The 23,915-nt window shown below is 49.2% G+C and overlaps 1 protein-coding gene and 1 non-coding gene across 2 annotated transcripts; one reads left to right on the forward strand and one right to left on the reverse strand.

Moving 5' to 3' along the window:
- Positions 1-10,347: 10,347 nt before the first annotated feature.
- On the reverse strand, positions 10,348-17,723 carry LOC143013771 (neuroepithelial cell-transforming gene 1 protein-like). The gene is made up of 9 exons (XM_076167449.1): positions 17,376-17,723; positions 14,744-14,851; positions 14,442-14,606; positions 13,926-13,988; positions 13,494-13,667; positions 13,139-13,396; positions 12,855-13,025; positions 12,393-12,579; positions 10,348-12,273 (listed from the first exon to the last, which is right to left on the reverse strand). The coding sequence occupies exons 1-9, from the start codon at positions 17,466-17,468 to the stop codon at positions 11,768-11,770; spliced, it is 1,725 nt and encodes a 574-aa protein (XP_076023564.1). The 5' UTR covers positions 17,469-17,723; the 3' UTR covers positions 10,348-11,767.
- A 5,739-nt stretch (positions 17,724-23,462) lies between these two features.
- trnad-guc (transfer RNA aspartic acid (anticodon GUC)) lies at positions 23,463-23,534 on the forward strand. Its single transcript has one exon. It is a non-coding gene; the product is annotated as a tRNA-Asp (tRNA).
- The last annotated feature ends 381 nt before the right edge of the window (positions 23,535-23,915 follow it).

Here is a 23,915-nt window from a genome sequence, read left to right on the forward strand (position 1 = left end):
GAGCTGAGGCCTCTATTAGTCACACTGATCGGGAAATGAGGAATAGATACTGATACAGATACTTCATCATCAGTCGATCTTCTTGGAGGCACAGATGTTCCGAGCACATTTCCACCCCCTGGGTGAAGGAGGCGGGGCTTCACTGCTAAGTTCCTTTTCCTCCATTGACCCAAAAAGGCTGAGTGAGATGAGGTTAAGTTCCTGAAAAGTTGTGTTGAGTTCATGAAGAAGCTCGAGACACGATGGCCCAGAGTGACTTCCTGTTTAAGTGTTAGTTTAGTCTCTGCTGAACTCGACTACGAGTTCCTACCTGGAGATCTGACACAAAGAAGGTGAAAGAGGCTGAGAGAGAAATAGAGACGCAGACAAAGGTATAAGGACACAGAGGGGATTAGCTCTGCAGGCTGTGGGGCCTTCAGGGACATGACGTGCTCTGGGTTTATGGTGGAATTGTGGTCAGCAGGGAGGAGAGGAGCACATAGTTTCACAGAAAGGACACCAAACCGCTTTGATGCTTGAGAGCAGAGCGGCGGTTCATAAATGGATCTGAGACTTTACGTAACTCCAAATCACCTCATTTAACTTCCACAGGGAGATAAAGCAGGAGGGAGGAAGGACACAGGGCACAGAGGAGGCCAGCGGTGGAGACAGGCTTCATACGTCCAACAACAGGTTGGGCGAGGTGACGTAGGTTCATTCTGCTCCGATGTAAAGCACAACACACCTTCAGTTACATAACCATCAGTTGTTTGGATTCAGTTTACATGCAGTCAATACTGAGAGTGTTTGTCTTTCTGTATGCACGCAAAGAATCAACAGGAGAAACATGACGTGTTGCTTGGTGGAGGTATGAGGTGAATCTGCCCACTGAGGAAATGAACACTGAGGGATTTCTGTCCCCAGGATCCTAGCAGATGAAGTGATGCCAATCCAGTGGGCTGAGGGCAAAACCGCACTGGATCACAGCACAACAACAAGGCCGCTGCTTCACTATTGTGTGGAACAAGAACTCTGTTATCTAGCAGGGAGGAGTGGGCTGATGAAGAGGAGGATCTTTTAAAGCCTTCATACACTTCAGTTTGGGCTCATGCATCCTTAAGGAATTAGAGTAACTGGGGGACTTTCAGAGATCTGTGTGGTCTGTGTGTCACATGGGTTCAACCAAATCTCTACTCACAGACTAAAGTCCAGGGGTGATCTCCACACAGATGTGTTGATTTCAAACTAGCTGTGGTCTTCTTCATGTAAACCTCCATGATTCTGGTCCCATTGTGCCGGTGTGAACTCTGTTTAACACAGATGGCTCTGCTCTCTTCTTCTCGTCGGGATCATGAGTGTGTGCCTGTGTGCCTGAACGCCTCACACCAGTCTGGAGCTGGAGATGTGTGTGTGTGTATGTGTGTGAGGGGGGGCGGATCAGGGGAAGGGATCAGTCCTGAAGCTGGTAAGTTGGATAATCAGGCCCTGTTTTTGTAAGAGATCTCAGTTTTGGGGGACCACACAGCTCAGAGGAAGCAACTCTGGGGGGGCGGAGATCTCACAGATTTGCTCCCAGGTCAGATAGGATCTGTGTGGTCTGAGGAAAAGTGCGACATCCTGTACAAATGTGTACATTAACCTCAAGGCTCCTCACTCAGCTCCACACTGTTTTGTCTGAGGAAATTTATCTTCAGAGGAATCACAGACTGAATGTTTCAGTAAAAGGAGAAGAATTCACCCAATGTCCTTCTTTCATTACATTACATTACAATCATTTAGCAGACTCTTTTATCCAAAGCGACTTACATTACATTACCACCCTTCGCAGAGGGGGGAGCAATTGAGGGTTCGGTGCCTTGCTCAGGGGCACCTCGGCAGGGACTCGAACCGGCAACCCGCCGGTTCCCAAGCGGAAGCTCTACCCACTGAGCTACTGCCTCTTTCCTTTCGTCCTTGAGGGGAAACCACTCTCACTGAGAACTCTTTGGTGGTTCTTCACATCTCAGGCCGTTCCATATCTCACTACTCTCCTATTGTATTAAACTTATTCTGGCTGTATAAAGCCACAGTGCTGGTTCAGAACTACGTCTCTAAAATCTCTGACGAGGTAGACGAAGGATGTGGAACTGGAACAATGGAATAACACCAGTATTATTGTGATCGTAGGTCGATGACGTTTCTGCTTGTTTGCAGACTGATATGTCACAAAGAAACCAAAACAGAAAACCTCAACACTATTATGACCGCAATTCATAACGGTGACGTGAATGTTGTTGATTCAGTGACCTTTGATCTCTTGTTTGTGAGGCTGGATGAGTTCAGGTGTTTTCCTACTGGGAGCATTCAGATACAAGCAGAACCATAAACTGAACTCGTGCATGTGATCAGCGGGACGGGTATGAAATCAGGACAGGATCCATGGTTGAACTTGTGTCTTGTTGTCGAATTCAGCAAAATTACATCATTATGAGATCAGCACTCTGAAACCTGTCAAGACTCATGATGTGTACACAGAAACAGGTTGCTCATAACGCAGGTAAAGCTCTCTCTAAATCCCTCCTTTATGTGTCCATGTCCTCACATCCTTCATCTCCTAAATACAGAGTTTGACCTTGTAGACGTGTGTGTGCCTGCATGAGGCTGTCAGAGGTTCAGGGCTTAGAGGAGACTTTAACACTGCAGTCAAGGTAAAGCTGTTCACGCTGACGCACCCAGGGTGTGTGTGTGTGTGTGTGTGTGTGTGTGTGTGTCAGCTCCAAACCAACAAGCCAAGATTGATTAGTCCATCTGTTACTTTGTGTATAGGGAGCTGAACTGACAGTAGAGTGTGTGTGTGTGTCTGCAAATGCTCATTCATTCTGTGTATACTTTTAAAAATGTTACCATCACAACAACAACTCTTTATTCAACATTATTAAAGGACCAGCAATCCTTTATTTTATCATATTCAGCTTGCAGCTGGCAGGTGGAACACAGTGGGAACATCAGCATTCTGCACAGACACTTCCTCACCTGCTGTACATCCATTACATTACATTACATTACGGTCATTTAGCAGACGCTTTTATCCAAAGCGACTTACAATAAGTGTGTTCAACAAAGGTAGATAAAAGAACTTCAGGTTACAAGAAATCGTAAGCGCATTTCCTTCCTAAACCAACAGCTAAGAGCATAACTAGAGCTAGAGTAGAAGTGCAATAAGTTAGGTACTATGATGAATGAGAAAAAACAAAAGGACAGATTAGAAATGAAAGATTAGAAAACAAGAGCATCAGAAGAGCTAGGACAGAGTAGGTGATGTCCTAAGAGGGAGGATCCGGGTAGTGTTTCTTGAAGAGATGGGTCTTCAGCCTGCGGCGAAAGATGGGTAGCGACTCCGCTGTCCTGACATCAGTCGGGAGAGCATTCCACCACTGAGGTGCCAGAACAGAGAAAAGCCGTGACCGCATCGAACGCAAGCAGGGGCCGCTGAGCGCCGGGGCAGCCAGTCGCCTGGAGGCAGCAGAGCGAAGTGGTCGGCCGGGGGTGTAGGGCTTGACCATAGCCTGGAGGTATGAAGGAGCTGTTCCTTTCACTGCCCTGTAGGCTAGCACCAGAGTTTTAAACTGGATGCGAGCAGCTACGGGGAGCCAGTGTAGAGAACGGAGAAGGCAAGTTGTGTGGGAGAACTTGGGAAGGTTGAACACCAGACGAGCAGCAGCTTTCTGGACGAGCTCCAGAGGTCTGATGGCGGAAGCCGGGGCGCCAGCAAGGAGGGAGTTGCAGTAGTCCAGGCAAGAGATGACAAGAGCCTGGATCAGCACCTGCGCTGCCTTGTCGGTGAGGAAGGGACGGATCCTCCGGATCTTGTAGAGGAGGAATCTGCAGGAACGCGTCACCGAAGCGATGTTTGCCGCGAACGACAGTTGGTCGTCCAGGGTCACACCCAGATTCCTCGCGGTCCGAGTAGACGTCACCACGGAGTCATCTATGGTGATGGCCAGGTCTCGGTGCGGGCAGCCCTTCCCTGGGAGAAACACCATCTCAGTCTTGTCCAGGTTGAGCTTCAGGTGGTGCTTCGACATCCACCCCGAGATGTCTGCCAGGCAAGCAGCGATGCGCGTCCCCACTTGGGCGTCAGAAGGAGGAAACGACAGAATCAGCTGGGTGTCATCAGCATAGCAGTGGTAGGAGAAGTTATGGGAGTGGATAACCGAACCAAGAGATGTTGTGTAGAGGGAGAAAAGAAGAGGGCCCAAGACCGAACCTTGCGGAACCCCAGTGGTGAGCCTACGTGGCTTCGAAACAGAACCTCTCAGTGTTACCTGGTAGGAGCGACCTGTCAGGTAGGACGCGAACATGGAGAGCGCAGAGCCAGAGACACCCATTCCCTCAAGGGTAGAGAGAAGGATCTGGTGGTTCACCGTGTCGAATGCTGCAGACAGGTCCAGGAGAATCAGGACAGAGGAGAGAGAGTTCGCTCTGGCAGTTTGGAGTGACTCGGTCACTGCCAGGAGGGCCGTCTCGGTCGAGTGGCCCACCTTGAAGCCGGACTGGTGGGGGTCCAAAAGGTTGTTCTGGTGGAGGTACAGGGACAGTTGATTGAAGACAGCACGTTCAAGAGTTTTAGATAGGAAGGGTAGAAGGGATACCGGTCTGTAGTTCTTGATGTCTGAAGGGTCAAGAGTTGGTTTCTTTAGAAGCGGAGTGACTCTAGCAGTCTTGAAAGCAGAGGGGAAAGAGCCAGAGGCCAGAGACGTGTTGATGACGTGGGTCAGGTAGGGAAGAAGATCCGGTGCAGCAGATTGAAGGAGAGAGGAGGGGACAGGGTCAAGAGAGCAGGTGGTGGGGCGGCTAGATGTGATGAGCTGGAGGACCTCCTGGGCAGAGAGGGGAGAGAATTGGGACAGAGAGGGAGATGATGGAGAGGGTGGTAGAGACAGGACTGCTGGCGGATGATGGAAGGAGGATCGGATGTCGTTGACCTTCTTGTCGAAGAAGTTGGCGAAATCGTCTGGGAGGAGAAAGGAGGAAGGAGGAGGGGGTGGGGGTTGGAGAAGGGATGAGAAAGTTTGAAAGAGTTTTTTGGGGTTGGAAGCAGAGGTTTGAATTTTCGTGCAGAAGAAGGCAGCTTTAGCAGCAGAGAGAGAGGAGGAGAAAGAGGAAAGTAGCGATTGGAATGCATGAAGGTCCTCCAGGAGTTTGCCGTTCCTCCATTTGCGCTCAGCCGCTCTCAAGCTCCGTCTCTGAGTGCGCACCGAGTCCGACAACCAAGGGGCCGGTGGAGTTGGGCGTGCAGGCCTGGAGATAAGGGGGCAGAGATAGTCCAGAGAGGAGGACAAGGTAGAGAGAAGAAGATCAGTGGCAGTGTCAGGGGAAAGAAGAGAAAAAGATTCAGGGGCAGGGAGAGCAGAGAGAACAGAAGAGGAGAGATCAGTGGGGATGAGAGAGCGTAGATTGGGACGAGAAGAGATCATGCGGGTGGGGGGAGATTGGGTGGGTGGGGAGGAGAGGGAGAGAGTGAAGGACATGAAGTAGTGGTCAGAGAGATGTAGAGGAGTGACGGAGAGGTCAGCGCTAGAACAGTCCGCTTATGATCTGACAAAGCAAATAGTTGTGTACATTCAGCAGACATTAGAACGCCATGACTGACCTTCACACACACTGGAGTCAGAGAGGGTTCACCTTCACGGTTTGCTGTGGTGTAGATTTAATTCAGAATGGATAAATTTGCTATTTTTGCCCATAAATGTAGACTCAATAACCCATAATGACAAAGTTAAAGTGTGTTTATGCAAAAACTGAAATGTCTGATTTGTAGTCTGACCTTCTGCTCTTGATTGGAGCCAAAGGAGCTTCAACAAAGTACTGAATTTAGAGTCTGAATCCTTCTTGAGAGCTTCATTTTGTGATCTTTGTCATTCTGGGTTATTGAGTGTAGATTAATGGGAGAAAATTATGATTTTCTCCATTTAAAATCAAATCTACAACACAAAGTGTGCAGGAAGTGAAGGCGCCTGGATACTTCCTGTAGCTCTGAGTTCACCTTAATGTAATGTAACTCTTAATCCCAGTGCAGACTCAAATCTGAGCTCCGCCTGTGTGAGTGAGTGTGAGGGTCAATCCTCTCACTCTCTCTCTTTACTCACCTATATTAGCTCCTATAAATCTCCCCTGGCTTGTTCCCACATGTTTGCCCTTAAAAGCAGGCAGAATATAAAGCATTGCACTATAAATCACCTTAAAGCTGTTTTACTACCACGTATATAGTTCTACCTGGTTTTGTTCCCGTGAGAGCGATTGAAAGAATGTTTTTGGAAATCTCTGCATCCGTGCCAGCAAATTATCGGCATTCCTCGCATAGAAACCAGAACCCTGGGGCCCCGGTGCTGGGAAGGAACAATCACGGGTCCATTTATGGGTTCTGTTGCACAGACGGAGGGGAAGCGGCGGTGGAGATAATCTGAGATGGTTTCCTCCTCCGGCCACCTCTGTTTTTTTTACATAATCTCTGTCGGAACACTTTGAGATTTGGCACAGAGCTGTAAACATTGTGATGACAGATTTAATAACAAAGAGCTCGGTGGAGGAGCGCTCATACCCGACACACTGAGGCAATGCAGGACGACGCCAAGCAACTGTTTTAGACTCGACCTAATGTGTTGTTGAATGTATGTTATGCGGAGCGGATTCCTGTTTGAAAGCTCTCGTGACAGAGTAAGTGGAGTTAAATATAGCCGGCAGGTAAATGGAAACATCTTGCATGAAGGTTTTGATAGCTATCTTGTCTCAAAAGCAGTTACACTGTAGTGCTGCTGGCAGGTTGTGTGTCCTCACAGCACTTCTGCTCTCCACTGCACTTCACCTCAGCCACTGTCAGCATATAAGGAGCCATTACTCACACACACACACACACACACACTTGCAATGTTGAAAACGCAGGGTAAGGTTCAGTATTGAGACTTAGAGGGAAAATTCCAGTTTGAGCTCATTGTAAGCGATCACAAGCTCCTGAGCCTCTTCAAGAGGAAATGAAAGAAAGACGGAATCTTCCCACAAACACAAACACAAACTTCTCCAAAGGCTGTTTGGCTCAACAGAACACACACTGGGACACATTATGGACCATATTCTTTCAGCTGGAACACAAAGGCTTCCTCAGTCAGACGGCGGTTGGCGGTATTAATGATAATTTTGATGAAAAGATTCATCATCAATCCATAATGGAGCTCCCAGATGACAGAAGGACACAACAACCGTCAATGGAACGCTGGCAACTTCAAGCTGGGGACGTCTTTAATTCACCCTTAGCACTGCAAAATGTGATGTCAATATTTTGTCTGTTTCTACAAAAGTAACAAAGTGACATATTTATTCCAGAGAGTCATTGTATTGATTGAAAACCTTCATCTGTTAGTCACCATGGGAACAAAATGCAAAAAAGGTTTCAGCACTGGGCCTTTTCATTTTAATTTCACACACAAACACACACACGCACACACGCACACACACACGAACAGATGGAGGTAGAAGATATGTTCTTAGAGCAGAGATGTGTTCATAACAGTGTCAGATAGAGGTCACCTACAATATCAGATCAGCTTGGAGCGTCAGGGCCGAGAATATGAAGGCTGATGGTTCAACCAGGAGAGATTCGTCCCAATCCAAGAGTTGGAAATGTTGGAATGTCTATGGGACAAACAGAGTGAAAGTAGAAAGTAGTTCAGTCAGATTCATGGCCACACATTTCCGACCTTTAGTTGTTGTGCTGCTTCCTCTCTTCTTAAACGTTTTAAGCGACCTGAAATGTTGTACCGTCTCATTTTTAAATGCTGTCTAAGCTTTTTTTTCTTTCTTTCCCACTCTCACGTCGTTCCCTCGGGCCAAAGGAAATCCCTGAGACAAGACGACGTTTGTCTGAGAAGGAAAGCACATTGAGCCGACAGCTCCCTGTGGCAGTGCGTGAGTGATGACTGAGTGACGCCTCTGATGCTGCTGCTGTCAGGAAGCGTCAGCCTGAGTGTATTTTGACATAAACACAGGGTTCAGCTGAAGACGGAGGGCTGCTGTGAACCTGTTTGACCTCCAGTCTGTTCAGATCGACACGGTTGTGGTTGCAGACTTGGTGAAGTGATGGAGGGATGTTGCAGTAGTGGACGGACACGTCGGGGCTACCAAGTGTATGTTTCCCTCACAGACAAGCCTCCCTTAGTGTCCCTGTTCTGTGTGGGGTTGCGTGGCATTTTCACCATGCATGATCTGTGTGTAAATGAATTCACCGCCCACTCCGCTCGGCTGAGACGCTGCTGTGGTCGTCACATTGTGTCCCATGTAAGATAATGCAGTGTGTTGTCTTTGGGCCTGGGGTTTGTGTTCTAAATATGAGGCTGATGCATTTAACATTCTGGGGTCTAACTGGCTGATTCCTATACATCAAATCATCTAAATCATCGTTCTAATCTCATCTAGTCAATAACATATTAAACGTCATCGTCCATAATTGAAGGATTCTGTGTTTCAATTGAATTACTAGAAATGAAAGCAGCTCCACAAAGCAAAGTGTCACTGTCAGAGTTGCTCATTTCCAGCGTTAGGCGTCACTTCTTCTTTGTTCCTTATGGTTCTATAGAAACTGGATGAGTCAGCGGATGAGTCAAACTGGTCAGGGAAGTTTCTGCTTCTCCACTTGATCTGATCTGCGTTGGTGTGTCTCTTCCGCTGGCTTTGTGGCTGAAGGGCAGCTTAGGTAATGACACTGAGGGGACTTTGGAGGCGTTTGTGGAGTTTTTGTGCGATGGGGATGAGTGCTAATCATGTGGAGATGATGGATGAGCGACAGAAGGCACCGCTGGTCATGTCTGTCAATAACCCTGATCTGTCAGTAGCTCATGTGATCTGCTGAAAGAGGAGGTTCTGCTACACTGGAGAGGAGAGATGGTGTGAGTGTCTGGGCTGGTTTGACTGATTTCACTGTTTTGGTTTGCAGGAACTCACAAAGAACAGAAAACTAAGGAGGCACAGTTGGTTAGAGAGACATGACAGAGAACCTCAGCTGCAGAGCTTTAACTCCATCAGTCAGAAACCTGTGGAGCAAAGAAGAAGATCAAACTCTTTGTTGGTATGAAGGGAAGGAAAATAGTAGAGACGTTCATAGAGAATCCAATGCTAAACCTGTAAACCTGGAGTTTAGCGTTCAGGCTGGACTCTCTTCACCTCAGCAGTTTGATACAGACGCTGCATCCATCCTCACTCACTCACTGGAGATGCTTCAACTCACTTCCCACCTGCAGGGGACAACCTACTGTGTTCTGCCTGTGGGTTACTGCTTTTGATTGTTACCTTTGGACAGGGGTCACATGAGCAGATTGGTTCTATTCTGGTCATTCTTTTCATACAACATTTGTTTTGCTATGAATAGGGGCGACTCAAAAGTAGCTCATAATGTGAAACAATCAAAGAAGATCACAAGATTGTTCACAATACTCAAAGCAGCAGCAGACAGAGCAGTAAGTGAGACAAAGGAGGTTATTTTGGGAGCCTGATCAGGAGACTGAGGGCCGAGGGCTTAAGCTGCACGAAGACTCGGCCTTCAGGATGAAAGTCACCAGAAAGAGAAGTGAAGGACAAAGAACAACAATCAGTCGCTGTAATCTCCATAATCCTGAAATGACTTCAAGCCCGTTGGGAAGATTAGAAGGAGCTCAAGGTTTAATGTGCAGGTAGGCCAGGGGACTATTCTGTTATTTATTTATCAGCTTGTTCTTCAAAAGGGTTTGTTCTCTGCCTGAAGATGCTGTGTTCTGATTGGTCAGTGGCATCAGGCCTGACTGACTGACTGACACCATTCATGGACTGCAGGAACAAAGTGGTCAAACACTTCCTCACTAGCTTTGTACTTCACCACCAGCTTCTGCAAAAATGAAACAAGAACCACAATTTCTCACATAGTCACTCATAAATCAAGTTAGAACTAACACGTTTCCTTCTCCATGATAACGCTTCGCTCGTGTTGATCATCTCTAAACCGCACCAAGGTTTGTATAGCACCAACGTCTCACTCTGAGCCTGTCAGACCGGTTTGTTTGAGGACTGACGCACCTTTTGTCAGTTTAATCAAATGTTCAGTAAGATCCATCAGCGTCAGAGCCACAGACGAGAAAGAGAAGACGGTCGTCAGTCGACTCGTTCTTAGGCTCCAGGCTCACACATTTCCTGCGCTGGAAATGTTTTCCTTGGCCCAGAACTGGACCGACTGTCAAGAGTTAAGCAGTCATCAATCAGTGACATCATCTCTTCCTCCCTTACAGTGAGGAACTCCTCTGTGTGATGCAGACGAGGAGCCGGCGAGGTTTTAGAAGAGGATAAGGAATAAAAACAGGGATGCAAGGGTTCAGATGTAAATCTTACACAGATCTTTATTGTTCATTTTTTATAACATACAGGTCATCTTTTCCTTTTACCATCCTTTCATTTACATACAGAATCCTTCTTCTTCTTCTCCCTTTCTCTACATTCTTTGTCCTTTCATCAACGTTCTCTTGAGTCTTTACAGTCTCATCCATCTCTGAGCAAGGACTCACATCCACTCAATCAGTCGGTGGAGTTTTGCTCTTAACAACAAACTGCTTCATCCATCTTTCCTCTTCTCTCTTTCGTCCTTCAGATCAACTTCCTCTTTCCTTTCCTTTCCGGTCCTTAACTGATTTTCCCGTCCTGGATCGCCCCCTGAACATGGAGATACATTCTGCCGCCTCTACAGGTGCGAGCAGGATCCACTTAACTTAAGCTCCATGCAAGATGCTACACTGAAAAACTGATCGGTTTCATTCTGAAGAGTCGGTTCGTGAGAAAAAACCCAACATGGCTCAGTTCAAAGGTCAAACAGAAGCTTTTGTTTCATGCGACATCAAACAAAACGCCTCCTTTCTCTTATGCGCTTGAATATGTCGCGTATTTGCGTCTTTGTCTTCAATCTGATTTAAATTAATGCCTCTTACAATGCAGGTACAATTAAATATTCAACCGTGGCCGGGTCATGACAGCTATCGTTACAGGAATGTACGAAAATAAGACGTTTTCTGTTAAATCTCTAAATCACAATTTTACAGAGGGATTTGTGGCTCTGAGGTGTAAATGTTCTAATGTTCTCTTTCCTGTGGCTCCTCCTTCTTTTTGCTCTCTCTCTCCTGTGGCTCCTCCCTTTTTTCTTCTTCTCTCTCTATCCGTTGCCACGATTTGAAAATAACTTTGGTTAAAAGCTAAAACAGTGCTGCATTAAGATATCTTAAAAAAAAAAGAGCTATAATAAAATTTAAAATAATATAAAAAATGTAAAATTTCAATGACCCCCAAAATATGTTTAAGATAAGGAAAATAAAGCTTAAATACCAAATTAATAGTAAACAGAATTTAACTCCTTTCTTGAAGAAATCAGCACGGCACACACACACGCGCACACACACACACACACACAGAACGCGTGAAGGTGTGTTTGCGTCGGTTACCCTCCCTTTTTTTTTCTTTTTACATGTGGTGAAGCCGTGCAGGTCTCTCAGAATACTGCGTCTCTGTGGTCTGATCTTCAGGGGGGAGGGGGGTACAGGGGGGCGGGGCTAGCTGCCGTAGAGGACAGTAACACAGAACACTGCTGTAGAAACATACACACACACATAAATAGTCCCGTGGAGTCGAGCGAACCTCTCGTCCTGCTTGTTCGTTCTGATTTTTTTTGCTTATTTACAAAAATAAAATGTCCACCCAGGAGTCCGTTTCCTCCCACACACACACACACACACACACACACATCAGCTCAAACCATCGTCTCTTTCCTCTTCCCTAAGGAACAAAGTCCAGACCTCTTGTCCTTTTTGGGCTTTTGTGATGTGGGTGAGGAAAGCGGTGATGATGAGGTTGATGATGATGATGATGAAGACGATGAGGACGACGACATCGACAGCGAGGATGGGGATGAGGAGCGGGAGGAAGGAGAGGTGGCGGTGGGACTCGGGGTGGCGCTACCGCAGGGCGAGCAGGGGGCGGACTGGGAGGCCGGCTGAACGCAGTTCTCGTCTGTTTCCTCCATGTGGACGATGGCGGAGACGGAGGAGGGGCGGCGCTTGCAGCGGGCGCCGCTCACGGGCAGGGCGGCGACGGCGGCGGCGGCGGCAGCAGCGGCCTCGTTGAGGGGCCGGTGGACGGAGATGGCGCTGCGGAGGCAGTTGAGCCACTGCTGCTTGTGGAAGACGTCGTTGACCTGCAGGGTGTGGGACAGAGCCTGACCTGAGTCCTGGGAACGCACGCGGAAGATGTTCTTGGCTGTGAAAGAAAGAGTGGGATCAGACATTTGCTATGAAAAACTACTGTAAAGTCCTGCATGAAGAGGAAGATGGGAGGGAGGACATAAGGGCAGAAGGACGGGAGGGAGAGAGACTCACCTTTGTCTGCGTTGCTGAAGGCGCCTCTGAAGGATCCGCCCATTCTGACGTCTCCGTCCTGCAGGTCCTCCAGCACCAGGCCCTGCACAGGGATGGGCTGGCGGTAAACCTGGAAACAGTGGCGCTCGTTCCGGGTGACGGGCCGAGTCAGCACCAGCAGCTCGGTGAACAGGAACACGTGAAGCTTCTGGAAGCAGGCGGAGAAACAAAAGGCCGGGTTAAAAACCAGATGGTCCAGATTTAACGACATCGTTGTTCGGCAACATGTTCGGCAAACATCAAAGGAGACACTCGTAAGGTGTAAGTCATAGGTTTGTTGTGGGTGAGGGAAACGGGCCTGATGACCTTATATGGAGTGTGTGGCTCGTGTTGGAAGCACGTGAGGGAAGAAGCTGCCGAAGCAGAAAGGTGTTGATATGAGGGAGTGTGTTTGTGTGTGTGTTTGCGTGTGTGTTTGCTCACCGTTCCGCTCTTGTTGCGTAGCTCGCCGTGACACAGGAGGCTCTTGCACTGGTCGATGCGTGGGTCCTTCTGCCTGTCGTCCAGATACTCCAGCTTGTCGATGTAGTACTGACACTCAGACTCGCCCTTCTTCATGTTGATGTCACTCAGCACGCTCTGGATGATGGAGATCTAAACACAGGACAAACATCACAGTCATTCAATGTTTCCAGTCTGTGGAAGTCTATGAAGTGACTGGGCTCTAGCCTGAGTCAAACAGGAGTGTGTGTGTCCCCCTGGCTTACCGCTTGCTCCAGGCTGGCACAGTCTGGATGCTCAGGCGGCGTGTGTCTCAGGATCCCTTTGAGCAGAAGCGGGTACTTGACCAGGCGTGAGCGGGGGATGTCCAGGAAGCTCCAGAGGTCCAGCTTCCTGCTGAAGGGCGACTCCAGGCAGCGCTGTAGGAAGTCCTGCACGCGGCGGTCCTGCTTCTTCTGGTCCAGCAGGGCCTTGGCTGCCAGCTGGTTGCTGCAGTAGTCTTTGTAAGCGTTCAGCCGGGGAAGCTGCAGAGAGGAAGGAGCGTCTCGGTTAACACACACACACGCTCAGCCGATGTGGACGAAAGCAGAATTTGAGGCGACGCAGAGACGGGACGCTTACCCAGTTAACCACGATCTGGCCGATCTGGCCCACGGTTCCATCGGGCCCTGTGGCCTTGGAGAGCTGGGCCAGCAGGTCCTCGTGCAGAGGGATGTAGGCGTCCAGGTTGCCAAAGATGTGAGTCAGCTCCTCCTCTGACATGATGGACAGCTTGAGCATGGGATCATGGTACGCCTGTGGAACAGAGCCAACACACTCAATTAACAACCTGCGTTTGTTTTTACCCAGCAGGCCACAGGAGGAGGGGGGGGGGCTAAGGATAACTTGAATAAGAATAAGTGAAGAGCACTAAGGGAACAAGAGAAAGACATAGGAATCATTCCTATCTTTTAATAGTTCTTGGCCCGACTGAGTAGAAGGTCTGCCAGACTGTGATTTACTCTGTTTGCTTTAGATGTTCTCCCTCGGCCTCAAAGGTTTAAAAGTACAAACCTTGCGTGCAAGCTGGAGGTCCTCAATCAGGTCCTGCTCGCCACGAGACAGCTCAAATATGACCTGAGGAGAGGGAGGGGAGGAGGAAGAAGAGGCAGACGTTAGAACTCCACGCACGATTGCATCCAGCACACGTTATAATTATCATATTACTACAGATAATGACAAGCTTAGTGTTCCCTCTCTCTCCTGTGTTTAGAGCTGTGTGGCATTTATGGTTTCTGACAGTTGGCTCAGATGTCTGGAGAGTGCAGAGAGAGAGGAGGAGGAGGAGGAGGGGGAGGAGGAGGGGAGCTTTGGTTTGTGAGCTTGACGGGTGAATGTGACCTGAGTGGCTGTTAGACTCTTTAGCCTGTTAAGGACAAATACTGCAGGAGTGTGTGAAAACAGGCGGGGAGGCTGGGAAACCTTCCGTCACGCCCCCACGAGTCTGGATCTCAACCTGGAGCCCCTCATTCACCCATAATCCTGACCCAACGCTTTAGAACTACAGAGTCCAGTCCTGCTGATTCTCACCTCCTGCCTCTTGATCTCTTTGGTGGAGAAGGTTCCTTTCTGGTGGATGTCCAGCGTCTCTGACCACAGAGTGCTGTTCCTCCTCTTGGGTGGTGTCGGGGCCGCTGCCTTGCCGCAGGGCTTCTGGGGCACGCCCGGCGACTTGCCATCGCCCCGGAAAGAGGCCTGGAGATGAAGAAGGAGGGGAAGATGAGGATGTTAGGATGATGGCATTGTGAAGGCTGAATGAGAAACTGGAGCTGACCCCTTTCCCCCCTTTCCCCCCCTTTTGACCCGGTGTTGTGAGGTGTAAGCGGCCTCACCTGGATGGTTTGGCCGAATCGCCGGACGGCCCCATTCTTCACCGGAGAGATGAGGCTGGCTAGCGACGTCACCCTGCCGAGAGGACGGACACGCTTGTTGCTGGGTTCCTGCAGAGAGAGAAGAAGGGGAGAGGTTGGTCAGAGCTCTGTGCAGTAACATACAACAAAGTGTAACGTCAACACAAACATCTGGAGACCTCTGCAGTGTGTACGAGCCCTCATCCACTCTATACTCTATACACTCCTCTGTAGCCGGAGCAGCCAGACAGGCGGACAGACAGAGATACAGTCATGGATGAGGAGGAGGAGGAGGAGGAAGAAGGCGCCCCAGCAGCTGTTGGCTCCATCATGTGAAGAGTGTGGAGCCAGACGAGCCCACTGAGCACAAAGACTCTCTCTGACCGCTGATCAGGAGGAGAAGGGGGACTGGAGGCATGCCAGGAATGCACCAGATCTGCTCTCAGCTGTCCCACACCCCACCCCCCTACACACACACACACACACACACACACACACACACTCACACACTCACACAGAGGCTCTACTCCACTTAAGGGCCTGAAACAGATACAAATTGAGGAGGAAGTGCAGGACAGTGTGTCGGGTCGGTTCAGTAAACCAGACTAACGTTGTGAGTCGGGGAAAGATGCACACACACACACACACACACACACACACACGCATACTGAATCTGTCCCTTTTGGAGTGTTTACACAGCTCAGCATCACAGTGTAGTGTGTATGGCTGCAGGTCCAGGCAGGCTCTTTGCGTGAGAGCAGCACTCCACCTGGGCCAGGTGACCCCCCCCCCCCCCTCCCTGAGGCTGGGAGAAGAAGAAGAGAACAGAGCTGCTTTGGCCCCACGCCAACAACAACAAGGAGTGAGAATCAAAGCAGCGGTGAGGTCATGACTGAGCCTCCTCCAGAAGTGAGAGGAGGAGACAAACACACACATCATTAACATTTCCTCTGAACATCGGGGCTAATGAGGCCTTCTCTGCTCGGCTGAGGTATCACAGTAAGTGGCCTTGGTTTTCGCCTGACTCGGGCCAAATGGGATTTCGCCTTGGCTCAGCGAAAAAAGTGGAACAGAGCCCCAATTGAGTGTGCAGGAGGCACGGACACAGCTGTGGAACACATCCACACACATCCACACACATCCACACACATCCACACACATCCACACACATCCACACACATCCACTCAGTCTGCTGCGGTCACTCTGCTCTGAGCTGCCGGACTCACCAGGCCCCGTCAGAGCAGAGAGCCTAACTTCTGAACCGCTGCTCACACTGCGGTCAGAGCAATGAGAAACATCTGCTTGCCCCGTCTGCAGGGGCCGAGAGCTGCGTGGCTCTGTGCAGAGAGAGACAAAAGGGCAAAGATAGAGCAGGGCGGGGGTCCCCAAAGTCAATATTTGAAACGTGTGCTGGCCACTGTGCCCTTCCTGTCCTTTGGGGCCGGGCCCTGGAATAACAAAAGGGCTGCTAGTCCGGCTCTTTGTGCGCCACGCCGCTGCTACAGTGTATCTGATGGAAAGTCAAACACTGCAGACTGATAAAGAGAGAGAGAGAGAGAGAGAGAGAGAGAGATGCTATTCCTGGCTGTTTGACCTGGGAACTCTGAAGTAATGTCAGGTCTCTGCTCAAAGCCAGGAAACCGGGACGATCTAGGGTTTGTGCTGCTGGGTCAGAGTCACAGACACACACACGATGAATCAAGGCCCAACCGGAACACCTACTCACACTAAACACTCATACTTTACATGTCTAATGTCCTGAAGACTCCAAACCACAAACTACACAGTGAGATCATTCAGGAACATTTGGTTTTACTTCATGATTTGCTCTTTTTGAACTTCTCCTTTTTAGAGTTTTACCGACAATGAAACCACAGCTTCTGCTAAATCACATCCGAACGAGAACCCTGCAAAACCTCAGAAGGGGAAGGGAAAGAGGGCTTAGAGCTGAAGTGATTAGAAGAAGAGCGTCTCTCTTATCAGCTGTGGGAACCAGAGAGAGAGAGCACACCTGGTGTACCGGACTGGAGGAATGTTTCTCAGCCCGCTGTGCTGAAAGAGGAGCAGTCAGATCCACCACGGCCCCGGGGCCTGGGGAAGTCCCACCTGGTCTGGATTTGCATCACAGTTAAACTGCTGCAACATGGCATCAATGGTTGGGAGGTGAAAGAGAGGAGAGCTCCAACATGAGCCCGGACTCTAAAAAGGATGAAAGCTTGTTTGCTGAGCGTTCTGCTGCCTGCAGCTGATCAGGCTCAGTATCCACCCAGCCTCAGTGCTAAGTTAGGGAGAGAGACATGCAATACGCAACTCTGCAGGGGGTCCAGTCCCTGTTTACAACGTTTGAGGTGGCGGTGCAATCCAATCAAGCGCAGCAGCTCTGGGTCACATCCTCAGAAATGTCCCGCAGAAGTTGCAGAAGGACAAAGTTCAAAGTTTCAAAGGAAGGAGAGCAGTTTCAGAGCAGTGTGTGTGTGTGTGTGTCTGTGTGTGTGTGTGTGTGTGTGTGTCCAGGTGAGATAAGAGAAGGGTTAGGCACTGATTGACTCACAGGCACACAGATGACAGAGATATGACTCCTCTACTACACACATAACAGTTCAACCAGCTCACCTCCGACTCTTTGTTGGCTTGGTTCTGGCAGTCTATCACCTGCAGGGTCCGCTTGATAGGAACCAAACTACCCAGTTCATCGTAAGCCACCATAGCGTTGAGTAGAAACACAATATCCTTTTTTTTGTTAATCCTGATGGCTAAGCTCAGCCAGTAATCCACATCAGAGAGGAAACGCGGGGAAAAATACAAAAATAAGAGTGGTTTGAGTCAAAAAAGGATAAATAATCAATAAATAAATGCACTTCTTCTTCTTCCCTGTTATTCCTCTTCTTCTTCTTCCTCCCCTGTGAGCCGGGGCTTCAGAGTGCTATCCTCACACACACACACACTTTCTAAACTTTGTTCTGAGACAGTGAGAGGGAGAGGGAGGGCTTTATAGCTGAAGAGCAGACGGGGGAGGAGCTCAGCTCAGCTCGGCCCTCATGGCTGAAAGTGATGTGGGATCAGTTTACTTGGAAGCGAGCAGAGTTCTGCCTGGGAGCTCTTTGTTGCTGGGAAAACACTACGGAGAAGTTTGAGAAGCTCTGCAAAGCTTAACGACACACACACACTGATGAGGGCGAAGGATGAGAGGAGGAAGCTGGCACCTGGTTTGACATAGTACAGGCTCACCGGGGAGAAAATGACTCCTGTCTCCAAACACAGGGAGGAGAAGAAGAGGAGAGAGAGCAGCAACAGGAAGATCACATTAAAGTTCAACCGATGGAGGGAAATGCAGTTGAGTGCTGATAACACCACTTCCCATCGATTACATCATTGCACATGAAGTGTAATCAGCTAACTACAGCACATGAACGTGTCTCCATGGTTACCAGGTGGTCTGCATTCATTCAGTTTAAAATTCTGTTAAATCAACAAATCTACAAGGAAATTATGATTTAACCCTTTCAGTTAATCCCTTAATGAAACTCGTCTTTGTTCTGTGAAGAGCGTCATGTGTGTGTTATCAGTCTCATCAGCTGGAGAGGGGAGGGGGAGGTGATTGATTAGAATATCAATGGAGGGGCACTGTGACACACTCACACAGATGTTTCAGATGAAACCTGTATATTGAGTGGCAGTGGGGGAGGGGAGGGGGAGGAGGGGGGGTGGGGTCAGTCCCATGTTTATTGATCTAACAGGGTGGAAAGAAACCAACACACTGATCTCAGCTTTGAGTTAAGACAAAACCCGTGGCCGCTGATTTCTGCGTGTGTGTGTGTGTGTGTGAGAGTGGACCGGACGGACCGATACACAAGTCAAGTCTCTGATGGATGAGTCAAGGGACAGACAGCCGCACCTTATGTCACAACTTTTACACACCCGTTCAACTGGTGCACAGATGCAGGGTGTTAGATCTGATGGACTGTGTGTGTGTGTGTGTGTGTGTGTGTGTGTGTGTGTGTGTGTGTGTGTGTGTTTAGGGCAAATGGACGAGCCTCTGCTTCATCCTCCTGGGTCAATACTGAGGTGTGGAAGATGACACAGGCTCCATGCTGTGGACCTGTGTGTGTGTGTGTGTGTGTGTGTGTGTGTGTGTGTGTGTGTGTGTGTGTGTGTGTGTGTGTGTGTGTGTGTGTTTGGGGAGAAACTGATAGAGATGCTCAGTGGTCGACACCTTGTTCTCTGATGAGGTTGACACAGCGGCCAGGACGGCTCAGCTGCTGCTGCTGCACACACACACACACACACACACACACACGCGCACACGCGCACACACACACACACACACACACACACGCTCAGCTTTCCCGAACATAAACTAGTAACTATATGATGATGATGACGCGAGAATCAAGACAGCAGAAGCAGAGCGATGTGCAGACTGATGAGTCAGAGGAATTCTAATAAACTCCAATCCACCCGTCTGTTTGTGTAGTCTGTGTGTGTAGTCTGTGTGTGTAGCCTGTGTGTGTAGCCTGTGTGTGTGTAGCCTGTGCGTGTCTTCAGAAGCCCCCCTGTTACTCACGCTGTGGGGAGACCTGGAGCTGAATCAGCTGTACGTCTGGGCTGTTCAGCTATAAACACTCAAACACAACACGGCTCGGCCTGTCTGGCCTCGTCGCCCCCCGGTCACACAGCGAGCTGCAGCTGGAGCACAGCCGGGCTTTACACGCACACGCTAGTCTGCGATAGGAACGGTGGAGCAGAGTGAGTAACGCTGTGATGCGCGGCGCTTCACGGCTTTCCAACCCGATGTGGTGTCGGCGGCGGCGGACTCCCGGGGGGCCGGAGGGGCCGAGGTGAGCGGATCTGTATCAGTGTGCAGCCGGGGTTAATTACAGCTCTGGGGAAGGAGTGAGACAGGCAGCTGAGGGCAAACACACGCTGCACAGCCCTGAGTGACAGAAGGGGAAGTGAAGACACTAGTGCCCTCTGCTGATCAACCACTCAACATGGCAGTCTGAGGCAGTAAGTTCTTTATAAAGACACAAAGTTGTCTGCATTCACCCCTAAAACCGGAATCGGGCCTTTGTTACCTTTAAGAGGTCACGGAGCCTCGGTGATGTAACCACACGGCCTTCAAACCAGACTGACATCGTCGTGGCGTTGCTCAATAGCTCTTCTCTGTGCGAAGCGCTCACACCCAGAGCCGAGACCTGGTTGCTACCCAACACAACACAGGTAACAAAGAGTCAGAGTGAAATCAGCCAAGGCTCAGAGCGGAAATCAGAGCGCACCTTGCCCCGGCCCACACACACATGTAGGGACCGATCACACAGCGGGCCGATCACAACAGGGAACTATTACACAGAATTACTGATTTTAAAGGGAATCCAGCCTTCACGTAATGAACGTCACAACAAAATGCCTCACTGCCAGAGAAACCCACACTGTGATGGAAATTCTCAGCAGCTGACCTTTGAGTGCTGTTATGATCAACCTTCCCATTGGCTGAGAGAGTCCACGAGGGGGGATCTGAGGGAAGGACCAGGTCTGACTAAGACCGGTCTGGGAGCTGGACAGGGAGTACGGGAGCAGATGGGGGACAGAGCCACGTGTTTGAGTCTTAATATGTCCTCTTCATGTGTGTGATTAGTGATTATAAGTGATGTTGTGATGCTGTTCTGAAGTTAGCATCCCTGTGTCTCCTCACGTTCAAAGTTTTCTCCTTCTTCTTCTTCCTCTTCTCCTTCTTCTTCTCCTTCACACACATTATGGCCTCACCTCAGCCTTGGACATGAGAGCAGAGTCTCATCCCGAGCAGCTAATTACCAGAACATTGTGTCATTCCTAACAAACGGCTCCATTTGGCGTCGGAGCCAAAAGGCCGCAGTCTGCCGTCACCCTTTTCCACCGTTGTATCTATTTGTGGAAACAGAGCGTGCAGGGATTACAATGGATTACAAAAGAAAACAAAAGAGTAGCGAAAACACCGGGGCCGCTCCGCTTTCAGTGGAGGAGCGGCCCGTCAGGACCCAGCATGCTCTCTGAGCGGTATCGCTGTCTTCAGGGAGATCACAGCGACTCATCCAACAGGTTAGAGGAGCCAGAGAGCAGCCGTGCACCGTCTCACCTCATGTGGGCACGGGACGAAGAGCCGGAGCGAGGAGGGAACGGACGAGGCGACGACACCCTCGGCTTCACACACACAGTCAGATTAAGACTCACAACAACACCGGCTCTCAGGACACAGGGTGTGTGGCAACATGCAGGTTAGAGTGAGAAGAGACATAAGTGAGCTACTTTCATCGTGGATTAGAGAGAGAGTGTGTGTGTGTATGTGTGTGTGTGTGTGTGTGTGAGGTGTGCTCAGATATGAAACAGTGGAAGTTATTCTTATTATTATTCCCTCTCACCTTCCAGCAGGAGGAGTTCATAACAACTTAATTGGGCATAGAAGTTTGAGAACATAACAACATGTTGCTAAGGGCATTCAGTGATGACATCATCCCACAATAGGATATCAGCGAGAAATCACGAGTGCACACAAAGTCCCAAACTATATGTTGTTATAAGCAAAAGTCAAGAAGCACACAGCAGATCCCCACGGACCAAACCAACAGGATTGACCTCAGATGGATATGAGTGAGACGCTGAGTCATTTTGATTGTATGCACTGAATAAACCGGACAAGCACAGACACACACACACACACACACACACATCAGGCTGCTGTTACCAAATGTTACAAAATGAGGATGACACACGAGAACACACGTGGGATTTACGACGCGGTGAGAATGTGAACATTCCAGCAGGAACGCCGCTTTACAGCACCAGAAATATCAGGTTGGAATCTGGGGTTAGAGGTCAGGGACTGTGGATCTCCTGGTGGCTTCACTGTGTGTGTGTGTGTGTGATTCTAGATAAAGAACCTGAAAGAAGATTAAGGTCTCACCTTGAAGTCGAAGCTGCAGAGGCTGACTGCGTCGCTGTCATCCTTTTCCCTGCGCTTCCGCTTCTGTGGAGAGAGAAACAGGCAGGAAGTTAGGAGAGGTCAAATCCAAAACTATGAATAAACATCAACGATCAAATGAGGGTCACTTTTTGCCCTAATAGAACAAAACATTGGGGGGCATTTTAAATGAAGTGGAGGCATTTTGGAGCCAGAGAGGAAGCTGCCGCTGCATGTGTGTGTGTGTGTGTGTGTGTGTGTGTCTGTGCCATATGGTGTGACATGTGGAGGCTTCATCGCTCCTCTCTCTCTCCAGGAGACTCCACACTTTCAGTTTTTGACTTTTGCACTTCGATTTCTTGCCAGGCTTCCTTTATTTAATGTTATTGCTCCACAAAATTCCTCTTTTTAGCTTTATTTACCCATGTATGTATATTCAACACTATTATAAGTACAGGGACCTTCTTGCCCTCTTATCTGCCTCTCTTGGGCCAACATGTATCTTACATATAGGGCCTCTGTAAACACTAATAAGGCCACAGACGCATTAAACATGACAACAGCTCAGAGAGCAGCTGAGAACATGGCTGCTGTCTAGGATCAGGAATCAACAAACATCTCTGCCATTGTCTTTGCTTTGTGGTTTAGGACACAGACTCGTTTACGTGCCGGGACGAGAGCAACGTGTGGAGACATTTACAACCGCTCCATTCCTCACACTCGGCTCAGTCCACTTATGCTCATTGCCCCTGCAGCTCTATTGTGGCGCTACAATAGACACCGCTGGAGGTCTTAGTGGGAACAGGAAAGGCTTAATTAAGCAGCAGGACACTTTGACACCTACATGTGGACTGTCAGTCAGTCAGTCAGTCAGTCAGCGAGAGTCTGTAGGGCGCAGCAGTCCGGCTTGGTGGGAGCGAGGACAGTAAACGCCCCAGGGAGCAGTGGAGGGTCTGTGGGACCCCCTGGGGCTCCATCAGGACGCTCCATTAACCATGACAGTCAGACTGAGGAGGGCTGGACGGTCAGAAGGTCAAGACCTGATCTACCAGAGAGGTGCTGAGAGCCAAAATGGCCCCATAATGGTCAGTGTTGGAGGAGGACAGATGACGGAGTGATTTGTTTGTTTTGTGGCCCGGGAGGCATTTCCTCCCTTTGGGGCGAAGCTGTCGGCTTTGTCACATCTCTACAAATGTCTGCTCAACATTCTCAACAAGTTCTTAGCATTTTCCTCCTCGGATACATATTAGATGTTCTGGTTCTTAGTCTAAACACACAGAAACCCTCAGCCTGAGCAGGAGCTGCAGATCAGAGCAGAGTTGTGTGATTCACAGCTCATCAGCAGACATTAATGCGTTCATTAACACGTTCAGACTGATTAACACAGGGCAGAGACATTAAAGGACAGGGACTCATCAATTAGTGATCAATGACACCTGAGACAATGGGAACTAATGTGATAACGCCTGCTGATCAGAAAGCCACCATGCAGAGCGATTGGTCGATCTTTTATCTGATCCAAAGACATTACAACATGGGGCCCAAACTCTGTGCCTGTAAGTCCCCACATGCTTTATTTTTAACTGTGATTCATTTACTAATACACACCATTCGACCCCCTCACACTCTGAGGTCATTTGCTCCACAGCTTCTACAAATGAGTATAGAAATTGTATTTACTGCAGATCTCAGCTATAGTTCATGAATCGCTCCATTGTTTACTAGACAAATCCTCAAAGCAAGCCTACACAGGAGCACCAGACAAGTCCTCGTTAGTATAGTGGACAGTATCTCCGCCTGTCACGCGGAAGACCGGGGTTCGATTCCCCGACGGGGAGGTAAACCTTTTCTGCAGCGGCTCAAGGACTCGGCTTGGGAACTGGAGGGTGGGCAAGTGGAGGCAGCCAAAGAGTTGCACCCAGGCGCTGTTAAGCAAGGCAACCAACCCCAAAACCTGTCCATGGGCACTGGCTGCCTCCGGTGCATGTGTGTGTAGGAGTGGGTGCAATCTCACGTGTGTGCATGCATGTAATGTAATAAATGCACGGGTCTGAAAAAGGTCATTTCTCAATGGTGAGATCAAATAAATCATTTTCTTCTTCTACTACTTCAAAGCTGCACTTACAACACAACAGTCTAGTTTTCAAGCCTTTAGGTTTTTGCAAGTCATCCGACGTGTGTGTGACTGAAGTAAAATATAGTTAAATATATTATAAAGC

The sequence above is a fragment of the Genypterus blacodes genome, unplaced genomic scaffold (genome assembly GCF_046128005.1).
Source record: "Genypterus blacodes isolate CSIRO-AG114 ecotype Tasmania unplaced genomic scaffold, CSIRO-AGI_Gbla_v1 ptg000158l_1, whole genome shotgun sequence".
In the NCBI taxonomy this organism is placed as follows: Eukaryota; Metazoa; Chordata; class Actinopteri; order Ophidiiformes; family Ophidiidae; genus Genypterus; species Genypterus blacodes.